At 34.9% G+C, this 15,671-nt stretch overlaps 1 protein-coding gene across 5 annotated transcripts in view; it reads right to left on the bottom strand.

Annotated features, from left to right (window-relative positions):
* The window catches only part of LOC128237514 (uncharacterized), a 57,078-nt gene that overhangs the window by 8,071 nt on the left and 33,336 nt on the right, over positions 1–15,671 (bottom strand). For 4 of the 5 annotated variants that reach the window (XM_052953097.1, XM_052953095.1, XM_052953098.1 and 1 more), the window contains exons 6-8: positions 9,859–10,006; positions 8,370–8,493; positions 997–6,387 (exon numbers count right to left, since the gene is read on the bottom strand). In XM_052953097.1, the coding sequence (XP_052809057.1) occupies positions 4,242–6,387; positions 8,370–8,493; positions 9,859–10,006 (2,418 nt within the window). In that variant the 3' untranslated portion in view covers positions 997–4,241. Of the gene's footprint in view, positions 1–996; positions 6,388–8,369; positions 8,494–9,858; positions 10,007–15,671 lie in introns of those variants that run through there. The other variant, XM_052953099.1, reaches the window with a different exon arrangement.

Raw genomic sequence — 15,671 nt, 5'->3', positions numbered from 1 at the left:
CTGACAATACTTTATTTTTTTTAAAACATGACAAGCTCTTAATGTAATTATAATTATTTTCCTCACATTCCTGTTACGGCAGGAAATGCTTTGTTGTACCTCGTGACATTGCTACAATTAAATGTAGACGTATTCATATGTAATTGTGAACTAAATATAGGACAGAGTCACGGTTATTTCCCAATTAAGACTCGTTGATAACAAATTGTATTCAAATGTAAGAGCCAGTTATTATATTCAAGTGTTAGAGGACTAATTGCAGATAAAAAACACAAACAAAAGTAATTGAAATCCTTTTGTCTTGGAAGCCACTTGACAAATTTGATATACATGTACATGTAGTATAAACTTTTGAATTCTTTAAAATAAATATCGCTGTAAGGAACTGTCACGGAGAAAGTCCATCTTTCTCAGTTAATTGAGAGTATAATTTAACAAATATTAAAGTCAAAATAAAAATGGCCTTGTTATAAGTATGCTTTTTGTTACTCAGGGAAATATTTGTAGCAAATTTCATGTGATTTTGATTTATAGGCAAAGGATAAAGGCTTTGCATGCCGCCACTTATAACATAAAGGTTATGACAATACTTTGACTCGATGGTTTCTTCAAAAAACAACAGGCCCCAACTTCTCAAACTTCCCAATTTACAGGCTTAAGTAGCACATTTTCATTAGAAAAAATACATATTTTAATTTGATTTTGATAATGAACACTGTTGGTTGTGATTATCATGAAGATAATTTCTATTAAATTTTACAGTGAAAAAACTAATATTATTATTAAAGTCATAGACAAACAAAAATAGTGAGCTTAGCTTTGAGGGATTTAAGAATTCATGGCCAGAAGATGTAAAATTTTAGGTAGACGTAAAAACTATAAAATGAATCAACTGTTAAAGCTGAAAAAAAACACAGGATAACATTCTGTGAAATATAAAAACGGGGAAAAAGTAATAGGAAATGAGGAAATCGAAATAAAAACACAACAACATCCAATCATAAACAAGTTTTAATGACAATGATAAAGCCAACAGAAAGCAATGAAACCACAAACTAACAACAATACATATGGGAAATGTTAACCTAAAATTACCATTTTTCAACAGCACAGGATTTATTTTTTCTAAGAAAGTTAGCAAAGAACAAACTAATATTGCAAAATTGATTGTGAAATTTTAACAGAATTTTAACGATCAAAAGAAAAACTTTATTTTCGAGAATTGTTTGAGAAATTTTGACAGAATTTCTAACAATCAAATAAAATGTTTTTTTATTGAATTTTAAAATTGAAATTTATCGTACCATCAAAAATTAATGAAGTGCTGTTAAAGTTTAAGAAGTAAAGATCATCTATATCACTCTCTTCTATATTAGTACAAACTTAATCATTAATCAACTTCGCAGGGAAATATTACAAAGCAGAAATGGTAACATGCAAACACTGAGAGCTGATTTTGGTACTTTAATATTGAAAATTGTTTTAATTGCCCAGAATCAATTTTTATGGTGTTAAATGGGATTTCTTGGTTAAGGCCATGTTTTCCTGATGTCTGAAATTTTCCCGAAGCCTGAAATTCTTTGATCATGATCAAATCTTAGGAAAAAGTTTGTGATTTAATATTTTGATTGATTTTTAAGTTGCCACCCCACGCTATAGATCCCAATTATCAAACTCTCGTGAAATTTAACCAATCTACTGTAATGTATTGATGGATTTTGAGTGTTGTTAAGAAAATAGCACATAAATCTATTGAGATCGGAGATACTTAAAAGAATTATGGTACATAAATGTCAAAATAAAGAAAATTATAAATCTGAGAACAAATGACAAATAAATTATATGAACAAAACTTGTCCAGGATAAACAACAAGAATTTAATTAAATTTTTTCATTACCAATGGAATAACATCATCACACGCGATGCTAAAACTTGTCAGTTTTTCAGGGTCAAACAAATGGGATAATTATACATTAACTAGTGTGATGAAACTTGCTATGTCTGTTGTCTACTGTCAAGTGTACCATGTTTCATCTGAATATTTTCAGTCTATGGTTTATGCAAGACTCACCACCAACGACAACAACACTGTGATGACACTATGTCAATTTTCCTTCTTAAAAAAAAAAACAACAACAAAAATGTGTTTGAAAATTACAAACTTAAAATGGAGAAAGCATTAGAAAAAAAGCTCTTTTTCCACAAAAAAAGCTTCGAGATACAAAAACTTAACTACATGCGTAAAATGGCACACTTAAAAGACCGTGCAACAGAAAATAAACCAGGCCGATTGTTCAGAATTTCACGGTAGTTAACAACGTGATTAAAAACATGTTTGTTAACTTTTAAATATAAACTATTTCATGATGTGCTTATATAGTTAAATAAAACAATTACAGCTGAAACAGGTGTCTTAAATCTTGTTAGGATGGTTAACGACATCGGTGTTAACTTGTAAATGTTAACTTGTAAATGTTAACTATTTCGTGAAGTGCCAATGTATCAAGATAAAACAAGTACAGTTGTCTCAAATCTTGTTAGGAACACTGCAGATCATAAGTGTTCCCATTAATTTTTCAGCGCAGTAACAATTTGAAAGTTAACAACGATGAAGTTAACAATGATGAAGTTAACAATGATAAGTTAACAACGTGAACAAAGTTCTAAACACTCGGCCAACCAAGTTATTGCAAGTTGTGGAACATTGAACAAATCAATTTTAAGTTTTCATCTGCTATGTTTTATCCACTTTTGAAAACTTGATAATAAAATAATAAGGAAATAACAGAAATTGAATATTTGTTGAACAAGAAAGCTTGACTATAACCAGTGCTCCAGCCAGGATTTGAAAAGGGCAGGGTGCTAGGTTAAAAAGGGCATTTTCAATGAGCCTTGATCAGGCACTTGCAAGGGCCAATGTTGAATTGTGTATTTGTTGTAATTACTTTCAATCCTAATAGTTAGTTATGAATACCTTACTCCTTAACTGTTTTCTTTAATTTAGTGTCAAAACTATTTCTATTTATTATTTTCATACTTATTTCTGAAAACTGACTCTTGTCAAACAAAAGGGCACAGCAGGGTGTAGTTAAGGGCAGCAAGGTGCTGGAAAAGGGCAGCAGGGTGCCCCACCCTGCTATTTAGGCCTAGCTGGAGCACTGATAACTATAACACAAAGTTTCTTATGAAACAAAAGTGAACGACTTAATTAAGGTAAACGATTACCAATTTAATTAAAGTGACGGCCGAATGAATGGTGACAAGGTAAAAAAGAAAAAAATCAATTTATTTCTATTTTCAGTTCATGTTACAACGGAACAGGAACTTGTATTGATGGTAATGACATCTTATACAAACAACTACTCAGAGTTGTGATTGATAGATTAGAGTATTAGCAAATATACTGAATGTTGTTTTTTGTTCAAGTTTCAATTAAACCATTCTAAGTGGTTTGGTCACAAATGTTGTGTGTTTTTTTATGGATATTTATAGAAAGTATAAAAAAAGTAGACAATTCTGTTCAAACTTATTAATTTTTTTTACGTATGACCTTTTATTGAATATATAAACCTTCTGTATCAGTGTGAGTATATCACGTGATTAATTATGTCATAAATGCTACGTCGGAAAGCAATATTTTGCTTCCAATGAAGTCTTTAAACAAAGATAACTTTACTATTTCTTTACCATTTTAAATGAAACATTTTTCTGGATATGTATAGAAAATTGACCATTCTTTTTAAATTATCAAAAAACTATCAAATTACTTCTTTTTCAAAACAAAAGAAAACACAATGATAATAAATGAAAATACAGATAAACAATGATAAAATAAATAAAACAAACACAAATAAATGACAACATTCAAAAAAGACAACAATGAACTACTGAAATAGCAGCCTGTTTTTTTCTATATACTGTCTAAACTATCTTAGACATTGAATTTAAAGTCAGAGTTACAAGAAAGCATTTTCTATAGTTAAATAAGCACATAAACCCATTATCCATCTATGGATTATGTCAAAAATTAATACGCAAAAAATTGTAGATTTTTTTTTTTAAATTTCTCAAAAATAAGCCTTTAATAAAAACGACTATTCTCTAAAATTTAGAATGCATAATATACCCAGTACCAGGTATAAATTTACAAGTCTTTATCAGTTTTGCTGACCAGCAAATGATAAAATTTAATCTACGCTACATGTATATACAGTTATCTGCTGCTGCAGATAGGCCGGTGTCACGAGACTTGAATGAATTCGATGCTACTATGTAGCGAGGAATGACTGCCGGCAGAAGACAGGCTACTATTTGAGTTATACAAGTCCTGTAATTCCCCAGAGCATGCAAGTTTCTCAAAGCAGTGCGGAGGGGAGGCAAATCTATCACGACAACGTCTTAACACACGGTCAAAATGTGACCACTCACAATTTGGGGCGGAGCTATCATCTTCCGAGCTTAGAATGTCATCGAGGCTACGGGACTTGCGAGTGGCTTCAAACGATTGAGACTTCATCATTGCAGCTTCCATTGCAGCCGTTATTTGTCTGTACACTTCACGTTCCGAGTAACGTCCTAGTCTAAATCGTACATCAGTCATGTATTCGGAGGGTTTCAACTTTTTCCCATTCTGTGCATACATGTCCGACGTGTCGTCCTGAGAAGCTGAACTACACGATGAATGTGGCGAATCCTGACCTTCTGAGCCAATGTCAAAGGTCGGATATGATGAAAAAGCTATACTATTTGGTCGGACCGAGGGGCGCTTGCCCCGCCCGTCACGTTTTCTCACAGATGTCTTCAGCCCAGAGGAGGATGTGGGTGACGATGCAGTGCTGCCACCAGCTGAGGAACACGAGGCTTCAGAGTCCTTTATATCTGCAATGTCCATGTTCAGAGGTCGCTTGACCCCTGATGTACGTGGGGAAGGACTACTGGACAATAGGTTTTCATTTGAGCTCGACAAACATGGTGTGAAGTTCAGTTTATCAAGAGAGGTAGATGGGAAACTGCTAAGTCTTTCCAAGCTGTCGTTTAACGATTTTCGACTCATTCTTTTATGACCATGCTCTGAAGATTGAGTACAATCCTCTTGTTCAATGTCCATTTTGTTACTATCAGATTCATTGTCACTGTTTTCTGCACTCTCGAAGTGGAGCCTGGCCAGTGAGGTGGTTGGGGACTGAGCCATCAGGGAAAGGGGTAGTGAGGCCGACAAGCTGAACGACTTCAGTTTCACCGTTTGGGTTGTAGTCACAGTGCTGGCAGAAGCAACAGACTGCACAAAACATGGAATGTTTCCTATGTGTCGTAAATCCCGAGAACTTGGCACCGAACACAACTTTCGTTCAATTTTACAAGCAGACGGTTCAAAGTTCCCGAAAGAACCTGACTCAGGGGAATCGGTTTCCGACCCCTGTGACAGGTCTGACGTTGACACCGGGGAAAGGGGGAGGGTTAATGAGTTCCTTATGGGTCTCTTGCCTCCCGGTCTCACGGGGCTCTGTAGAGACAGGGGGCGTGTAGTCTTCGGCACTTTCTGGGAATCTGATGAACATTTTGATTCCAAATGACTAGATAATGAGGATGTAGTTGCACTTTTTGAGGTCCAATGTTTTGATTTTTCAATTTTCACAACACTTGAATATTCTGAGAGGTTTGTAGACTTGTTTTTTGTCCCTGAATATGGTACTCGGTCAGCATCAGTGACCAGTGGTGACTTTGTAGGTATGGTTGTCTCTCCACAAGGAAATGGAGACAAGAGCTCTTTCGAACTCTCTGATTCTGTGTACAGTTTAAATGAGGTAGTATGCACATTTTCCTGTGATTTTGAGTTTACAATAGGGGAGGGGGTTTCTGAAGCTTCCTTTATGTCCGAGAGGGATTTTGAGGGCGCAATGGTCCCTTCTCGCCCCTTACTAAGAGACAAAGGCACGCGTCGGGAGGGCAGGTCCAGCCCTAAGTTAAGAACACAAGGTCGATTGTGGACTTCCCTCCGATCAGCTTGAGAAGCTGAGGAGCTAATGAGTTCTTTTTCATTTTCACTCGAACTCTTATAAGATAAATGAAAGGACGATTTCTTCATAGAAAATCCAGAGGGTCTCTCAAGAACCACTTTTCTGTCCGGAATACAACTTTGAGACATGCCCTGAGTTTTCAGACAGTCACTTGAGAGGGAGAAGCCCCGCTTGCTTGTGACATTGAGGGGATTGGGGGTGAAAGTGGGGGAGGGCATGACCCAGGGGTCAGAGGCCCGATCTCCCGGGCTCTCCCCTGCGCCATTGTTGTTTAGTTCACGCTCTCGTTTCAGATGTTTCTCAAACTCGTACAGCTGTCCCAGGAAATTGAAGTTTGGTGATATCGTGGGTCTTTTGTCCTTCACGTATCTGAAGTAAAGGAAACAAGATTTACTTAACTATAACAAGTCACATCAGATCAGGAGAATTTAACAGCAGTAACATACATCTATCTTATGTTTAAAAATTTGCTATATACGTGTTAGAACGTAAGAACCATTTATCATTTCTTGGTGATGACAAGTACAAATCATCAAAGAAGCTTGAAGAAAATTGGGATTGAGCCCAAAGCTACCCTTGGGGATGGAGCCCCTACCTCCCAGTGGGGATTAAGCCTGAAGGTCACAGAGGGGATTGAGCCCAAAGCCCTATGTGAGGATTGAGCCCGAAGTTTTAGGATTAAGCCCAAATGTCACAGTGGGGAGCGAGCCCAAAGCCCTGAAGCTCTAAGTGAGGATTAAACCCAGGACTCACTGATTCTAAATCAAATACCTTAACACCACAGTCATGATCACCACCAATAAAGAACATGACATAGAACTTGCTTAAAACACATGTGACATTCACTGTGGCATGAATAAAGACTCCCCCCAGATGTGACATTTCTCTATATAGGTGTGCATGCTTGCAGCCCTGCATCCAACAGTAATTTAAAATCAATATTTAAAATGTTATTGTGAATAATTCATTTTACAATGTCATGAGCCGGAAAAATGAGAAATGACAAATGAATGCTACTGTTTCTCGCTGCACATCATCTAACTCTTACGTCATGCGAAACTCTAATTACGAGCTTGTAAATGATGTCTGTTTTTGAAGCGAGGGCATGTTTTCAATGGCTGATTAACTTGCATGTTTTAATGAGAGGAAAATTTGTCAAAGCAATGATACATGTATCATTTTTAAGAGAGTATTAGCGTTATAGCAATCTTATAACACTATCCCACAAAATTTTGCATAGATGTAAAAAAAATCCCCCCATTAGCTTTAAAACCATATTTTGATGTTTGAGTCTAAAGAATGTTATTTAATAGAAGTTAAAAAAGAAATATTATACAATATTTCATAAGTGGTAGGAGAATTTTGTCCCGGGTCATAGTGGGTTTGGGAGGGTTGTTGTGTTCTTATTGTATCTTGTCTTATAAACTTTCAACAAACACATTTAAACAAAACTAGAAACCGTTCAACCCTTGCAGGACACCAAAACAAACGTATATGGCACAGTTTTAATAGTTTTCAATTATCACTGGAAAAAATGTCAGCAATGGTCTTCTATTATCATCATTCTTGAAGGACGCAAATAGACGCAGCACTTAACAAACTCGGTAAACAACCAGAGAAGAATGTTTTATTTGTGTCCCCAGAGGAAAGAAATTTAAAAACAATTCCATTTACACCAAGAGTGAAGATAGATTCATTTTTGAGTTTGCAAATACCACACACATGGACAATTTGTTGATCATAAACTGGATCATTCTTGTACATTGTTTAAGTAAATTAAAATATTTCATCTTATGTCATGTCTCTAGAATGTCATATCAGAAACAAGGCATAAGGCCAGGATTAAAAAATACTTTGGTTGCACTTTTACGACCATCTCACTGAAATAGGCGCAATAGGACATTTCTTCAGTATTTATTAATCACCTTACTTTTTTTATCGTTCAAAGGGTGGGTAAATTAGAAATACGCAAAGCTTCCTATCTTCCCCGCCCTCAAGATATGGGAAAGGTTAGGCCAAAGAAAGAATTTTTTCATTGTGGCCTAAGGTACATGATTTTTTTATTTTTTTTCTAAATAAAATGTAAGTTGAAATGGTTTGAAGAATACAAGAATAGAGTGAGTTCCTCCAAAAAAAACTTCATATTCCCATAAAACATACGACCATTGCAAAGCCAACAACCGCTTGAAAAATCAGGCCTTTTTTATGGGAATTTTATGAATGGGCTTTAAAAAATCTGCTCTTTTGGAATGGGTCAGAAAATCTGACCCATTAAATGCCAAGAAAAAAGGCCTGAAAGTGGATAAATATAAATTAAATGGAATAACTTATTTAAGTGGTTGTTTTCTCACCTGTAGGCGTCATCAGAGGACATATTGAGGTGCTTCATAATATATGCGATGGCGAGAGTCGGGGAACGGGAGATTCCCGCCAGACAGTGGACCAGGCAGCATCCATTTGCCTCCCGCACTTTGTCTGAAATAAATATGTGTGATACATGTGAAATGGTACAAATTTTTTTTTTCCGGAGACCTGACAATGAAATCCCTTTATTTCTCCGTACACGTGATACCAGGCAAAGCTTCAGATAGGGATCGTTAAAGGCATCCAAACGCTTCAAATACGCTTTTAAAAATGTGCAATTTATGATATAAAACCAAACATCTGTTCACGTATTGTTACAAGTAAAATTCGTTATAAGGGCAGTGTATCATTACTTGTAACAATCAATTCAGACCATTTTGGGATTAACCATATTGGCCAAATTGAAGATGGCTGCTAAATCAGAGTAGAATCAATTCAACTCCAATGCAATGCCTGACCTCCCTAAATGAGCATAGGGTATGATGTAAAGGGAAGTAATCACTGTGTGGTGTTTTGATTTGATCCAGTTCTTTGTTTAGATAAAGCCTATTAAACTGTTCGTTAATGTTAAATACAATTCAATGTGCCAGTAAACATTCGTCTTTACACTTAATTAAATAAAACCAAGGTGTACAATACACTTGACAGAATTACATAAGAGCGTACATTACACTTAAGTAAAAAGTTATCTGCAGCTCTGATCAGGGGTTGGAGGCCTTCCCTGGGGACACTTACAAACAACATGTCAACATTCACACTATGACTCATTTTGACAAGGAAATACATACAAATTACAATCCTTATATTTTGGCTTTCATTTTAGTGTGTAATTTGAATTGACTCATTCATCACAATATTTATGACTGTATCCGAGAAATATAGAAAAACCAATCACAAACAATGATCACTCATTGTTATTGACCACTTCTAGTAAATGGAATGTGCGAATGAACGCACATTACAGATCGCCCGTAGACCTCCATGAAATATTAATAAGAAGAGAAGATACTCAATGAGCTATGACGGTTATAGGAATTCCTTCATGATAAATGATACAGATTTTCATACATTTTTCTCTATTGATTTGTTTGTAAGCACGATCATTGTATGAAGGAACAAATTGCGATTTTATCACTTATATCTTCGAAATTGAAACTAGAATCATTATTTTTTTCAGTATAATATATATGGTAAAACAACAAGGGTAGCTATACTGGGTGTCAAAATGACAAACAAGAGTTCCGCAAAGCAATTACAGACAGTCACACTCACCTGTCATTTTCCAATCAAGAAGGGGCATAACTCAACAATGATTAAAGACAGAGTCATGGACCTTTGTATTCTTCTGTGTTTTGTCTATGCAACATGTGTACCAAGTTCCAATTGAATATATTGAATAGTTTTCGAGTGTGGACCAATGTTTAAGTGTCGACGATAACACTTTTACAATACTGAGTTTTGAAGAATGAGGCTTACCCAGGAACTGGAAGGCTTGTTCGAAGTGCGGGTTCAACTTTGCGCTGTAGTTGTCGTTGACGGGGATGCGCAGGAAGTGGCCATCAGGAATATGGTCCGGCTTCAACCCATTCGAGCTGACGTTTAAAACATATGTGATCTCGTTCACCTGTGAACATACAATGCATTATGGTTAATATAAAATCATTAACCTCGGTACACACAAAATGAGAAAACCAACACTCAAAATTTTGTTTCTTAGTCTCTCATGGGGCAACAATAACACATTTCCTTAAGTAAGAGTTATCAGCCTTGCTGTATAAGTGTGTATTGTCTCTGACATCATGTGTTTCATTAAGAAAATAAGTTTTTTAATTTTGTCCTAGGTTTTAGCACACATTTGATGATGATTCCAACACCAGCAACAGCAACACCAAGGCTATAACTATACTTCAACTTTCATTCTTTGAAAAACTGACAAGCTAAAAATAGAACCCCAGTAATGACTGTCCTCCAATATATACAGTGAGCATTGATGATATTGTTTTGTTCCTTGTTAGGCTAATGATTAAGAGTCACTAGGTTATTAGCCCTCTTTATAGATTTTAAGGCCAAAGATTGTAAACTCCATTTTTGGCGTAAACTACGTTTTAATAAAAAAAATGCAAGGACATTGATTGTATAATTTCTGCCCATTGTTTTACAGGTGACAGACTAAAATATCTTTCTGAAACAGACCGTAGATCATTAAAAATAATACAAAGTAAAGACACCTGCTTGCCGATGACTCCAACAATTTTTAATGAGAAAAATTGGAGTTTCCGTTTTGTGTCATATAAAGAAAATATAAATTGGACTGTTCCTCATTTGTACTTCAATAAATAACTATGAAAGCATAATTAAGATGCGTCTTTTATCCTCATACATGTAACCAGAAATATATAAGAATGCAATCCCTTTTCATAAAGTTTGTATTAAATGAAGAAAACTCATTTAGCAAGAAATAACTAAGACTTTGAACTTAAGTCTCTTTTGTTCGATTCTTTGAATGAGAAAAGGGAGTGATTTAAGCTTGTAGATGATAATAATTGCTTTGAAAGCCTTTCTTTCTTTTGGACTATGTAGATTGTAGGATAAAATCCCCTTTCTTACAAAATCCCCCTCAGAATTGTGCATAGATGGAACAAATTCCCCCCATTATTTAAGAACCTATATATCATTAGGTTGTTTGTGAGTCTATAAAGAAATGAAAGAGAATTTTTTTTATACAATATTAACTGGGGTGGGGTGGGGGGGGGGGGCTTGAGGGGGAGGGAGAAGTAGGGATTTTCTTCATAATTCATTTTTTGCACTTTCAACAAACACTTTCTAACAGAACTTTGATCCCTTCAACTTTACGAATACAATAACAAACTTATGTAGCAAATGGTATCGCAGTTTCAATAATTCTTTTGAACTGTCAACACATTCAACCTTTGCAGGACACCATACCAAACATGTGCCACAGTTTCAATAAGTTTCAATTATCACTGGAAGAATGTCAACAATGGCATTCTTATGATTCTTGAAGGACAAAAATAGACACAGCACTTGGTAAACAACCCGGAGAAAAACGTTTCATTTGTGTCCAGGAGGGGAAAAAATGAAAATCATTCCATTTACACCAAGAGTATAAATAGATTCTTGAGTTTGTAAATCAAACCACACACATTGACATAGAACAATATATATACAATTCACATTGTTCTATAATAGTTCCTGCACTCATTACCATAGTTATTGACATTAAACATGAGAACTCAAGTATGCTGTCAACGTCCAATAACTAGTGTGTGTATATGTATGAGAACTTAAGTATGTTGTCAACGTTCAATAACTAGTGTGTGTATAATTATGCATGAGAACTTAAGTCACTGTTTTGTACCATGTTGTCAACGTTCAATAACTAGTGTGTGTATATGCATGAGAACTTAAGTCACTGTTTTGTACCATGTTGCCAACGTTCAATAACTAGCATGCATATAAATGAACAAAATTGTTATTTATCCGCACATAAGTTATTGCTCAGTTAAGCTCCACCTAATATATGAATGACATCATGGCCAAATGATAAAATAAATATTAGGCAAATTTTGGCTCTTTTTCAAATGAGGAATTGATGGCCACGTATCAATTAATTTCAAAACCCCAATAAAAAAGGCTAATATTTTTTATAAAGGCTAATATTTTTTACAAAGGCTTATATTTTTTAAACTGTACACATTTTATCATAAACTTTTGTTTGGTTTGATCTTTTAAGTCCAATGAGATTAACATGATAATGCATTAAAAATTATTTTTGCATAAACCTATATTGTGCACCTTCAACAATAGGAGCTCATTATTCTTTTGAAAAGAGCGAGGATTAATTCAAAATCCACAGCCTTGTGAACCCATCACCACACACCAGCAGTGACATTACCATGGCATGGTGACACATCGCAAACACAAACTGTTGGCATAATCATGGTGATTACATCTCCATATCCATATGTGTGAAAAAAAAGCTGGCACTGACAGAATCATTACAGCCAGGCTGCTGAAGAATATGACAGCTTCCTCATATCAAGAATACCGCTACATTCGCAGCAATTGAATGCCTTATTAGCTCTCTAGGGCTGGCCATTTATCTCTGGGAGCATTCACCAGAAGCTGCCCATCACAACATAATGTGGTCTATCGCGATGATTGAGTCCGGATAACTACGCCGTTGAGGCCTGCACCTTGACCTTCTGTGCTTTTCTGCTGGCTTAATGGTGAATCATGGGAAGGAAATTGTCCGGTGAATGCATAAACCTTCCAAATCACTTAAAATATAGAAGCATTTATGTCTTCCTACCTTTAACAAAATTGCCAAATTGTGGGTGAACACAAAAATGTTCCAAATGAGATGAAGTAAAGAAGCACTTAGGTCTTTCTACCCTTCACCCCCTCAAAATTGCCAAAATTGCAGTGTGAATGTAAAAACGATCTAAATGATAAGACATAAAGAAACATTTAGGACATTCTAGTTTTTATAACCCCCAAAATATCGCACAAGCAACAGCCTCATAGCTCATTAATCACTGTGGTCCATGCCATAAATCACTGTGGTTTATAACAATACAGTGGGTTATTGTTATTGCTTAAAAATGCAAGATATGCCTAACTCGATATTCTCCAGTTTCACCCATTTTCATTATGACCTCACAATTCAGTTTCCTCGATTTTTGGTGGAAAATAGATTACATCACAAATTCTACAACATCAAGTTTAAAATTGAGGTTGTAAATTCGATCCTCATCAGGGGAACTTTCTAATGGCTTCCCAAACTGAATATCAATACTGGTTTTGACCCATAAGACCGACTTGAGCTTGATTCTATAACCTATTATTTCTCGTCACAATTTGAAAGAAATTAGTTTGAACTAAACTAATTATTATGAAATTATACTTTTTTCCAAATTAATAAAAATGTTTATGAATACCTTGTTGGCATATAAAGTATTAAGGTATAAATGTTTAACGAGTGTAGCTACCAGTACATCAATCAATACAGTTACTGTACTACAATTATTGCTGATGCCACTTAGAAGGTAGTACCAGCAGGTCGTAAAAGACTTCAGAATTGACCGATGCTGTAAAGAATAGAGAGACAGTGCCTCCAGGGTTGGATGCCAAAAGTTTCTTTTGGATTATTTATATAATGTCACTTAAACCTTATTACTTTTATCCATCCACCTGCAAGCCAAACCAGGGATGGTGTGCTTTTAAAAACAAAAGGCACTGAAAAGAGATGCCAACACTCGACTGTTTGTTTTTTGGCCAGTCACTCAAGGGACATAATTTGACAAATATTATAACAAGAGTTATGGGGCTTGATTAACATGTGTGTATCATCATTGTGAACATATGTACAAAATTACATGTTCATGACCATGTGGCTAACATTTTTAAGACATGCACGGTCATTACCATACTTTTTAGACACTGAAAACAACACCAAAAGTATAACACATGCCTGATAGTTGAACATTAAAATATAAACCCTGTTCAGAGTAACAATTAAGGCAAGGGCCCAAATTACATTGAACTAGAGACACAAACGTATAAACGTATAAAATATCACGTACACAAACAGACCACATACGCATCGCAATAGCTATACCGAAATAAGGAATTGACCTTAAAGGGACTGTACACCAGATTTTTTCTGTAACAAATCTCAGGGCAATTATTTAATAAAATTTCTCGTTGATATCATAGTTGTAAAAAAGAATACTAATATTTAAAAAAAAAATGTGGCGAAGACAGGGTTCGAACCGGTGTCCCCAAAATTGCAGTCCAGCGCTGTATCCACTGAGCTATGAAGGCTTACTCTAAACGGGTGATATAGTTAAGCTATACACCTAACTCGGTAATATCATGTGATAACATCGACTAGCCAATCACGCATAAGGAATGAATTCTAGTAGGTAGGTAGAAAAATACGAAAACACTGCGAAAAATAAATTTAATTGTAAACTATGTGGTACTTCAGTTACTAAGTTTCAATGCATTGTACACATCGATACCAAGATTATGTCTGTTTTCGACATTTTTATTTTTTTTCGCTGTTTCATCATACGGAGTGCAGTCCCTTAAAGTAGCAAACTTAAGTTTCCCTCTCACCAGCATTAAAACTCCCAACAGCACAAATGAACAACAAGGAAACAGTACAAGGTACGGCACACCAGAACATGATAACCGCAGGGAGGTATCAGCTTGCAAGAACTCAATATATATTTACAGGGGGAAAAACATTGATGTCATAAACAAAGCATGTCTGAAAATGGGCCATCATGACTTCCCAGCAATCATGCCAACATGAGTAATATTGAGGAAATATTTAAAAAAAAGGATAGGTCAATAAGCCACGTCAATATTTAATACATCTGGCAGATGATTGCTGGGGATGTTTTCAAGCCAGACTGAGATGGAAAAACCGCTTTTATAGACATCTGTTAGAGTATTAGTCAGCTTGCGTTATATTTCCAAAAAACACACAATATTATTGCAATGATGACAAGCGAAATGTATCCCTCATAAGGCCATGATTAATATAAATAGTTTGATTGGACTTTCCCCACCCACATTTTTAAAAGATGTCGGTATTGAAATGCTGAACAAACAAGATATGGATAGGTTGGCATTTATTTTCGATTTTTTTTAATGAATTACCCCTTAGTAAAATTCAGTTTTAAATATGAAAAATAAAATTATGACTATCAGAAAGGCTAAATTAACTATAAAATATGAAAAATAAAATTATGACCATCAGAAAAGCTAAACTATGTATAAAATATGAAAAATAAAATTATGACAATCAGAAAAGCTAAACTATGTATAAAATATGAAAAATAAAATTATGTCCATCAGAAACGCTAAACTATATAAAAAAAATATGAAAATAAAATTATGTCCATCAGAAACGCTAAACTATATAAAAAATATGAAAAATAAAATTATGACCATCAGAAACGCTAAACTATATAAAAAAATATGAAAAATAAAATTATGACCATCAGAAACGCTAAAAACTCAACTATAAAATATGAAAAATTAAATTGTGACCATCAGAAAAGCTATTAACAAACTTTTGATTCATGGGTATTTTTGTGAGGTCACCAGGGCATAATACTCTAAACAAACTAATTATTCGCTGTGGCCTCTAAATATATATTTAAAAAATCTCAATTTATGAGGCTGTCAGGCTACGCAAAACAAACCATTTTTTCATAATGGCCTCATAATAAATATATAAAAACAACAAAAAC

Source organism: Mya arenaria, chromosome 6 (genome assembly GCF_026914265.1).
Source record: "Mya arenaria isolate MELC-2E11 chromosome 6, ASM2691426v1".
Taxonomy (NCBI): domain Eukaryota; kingdom Metazoa; phylum Mollusca; class Bivalvia; order Myida; family Myidae; genus Mya; species Mya arenaria.
The sequence above is the reverse complement of the archived record's forward strand: the minus strand, read 5'-3'. Positions and strand labels throughout refer to the sequence as shown.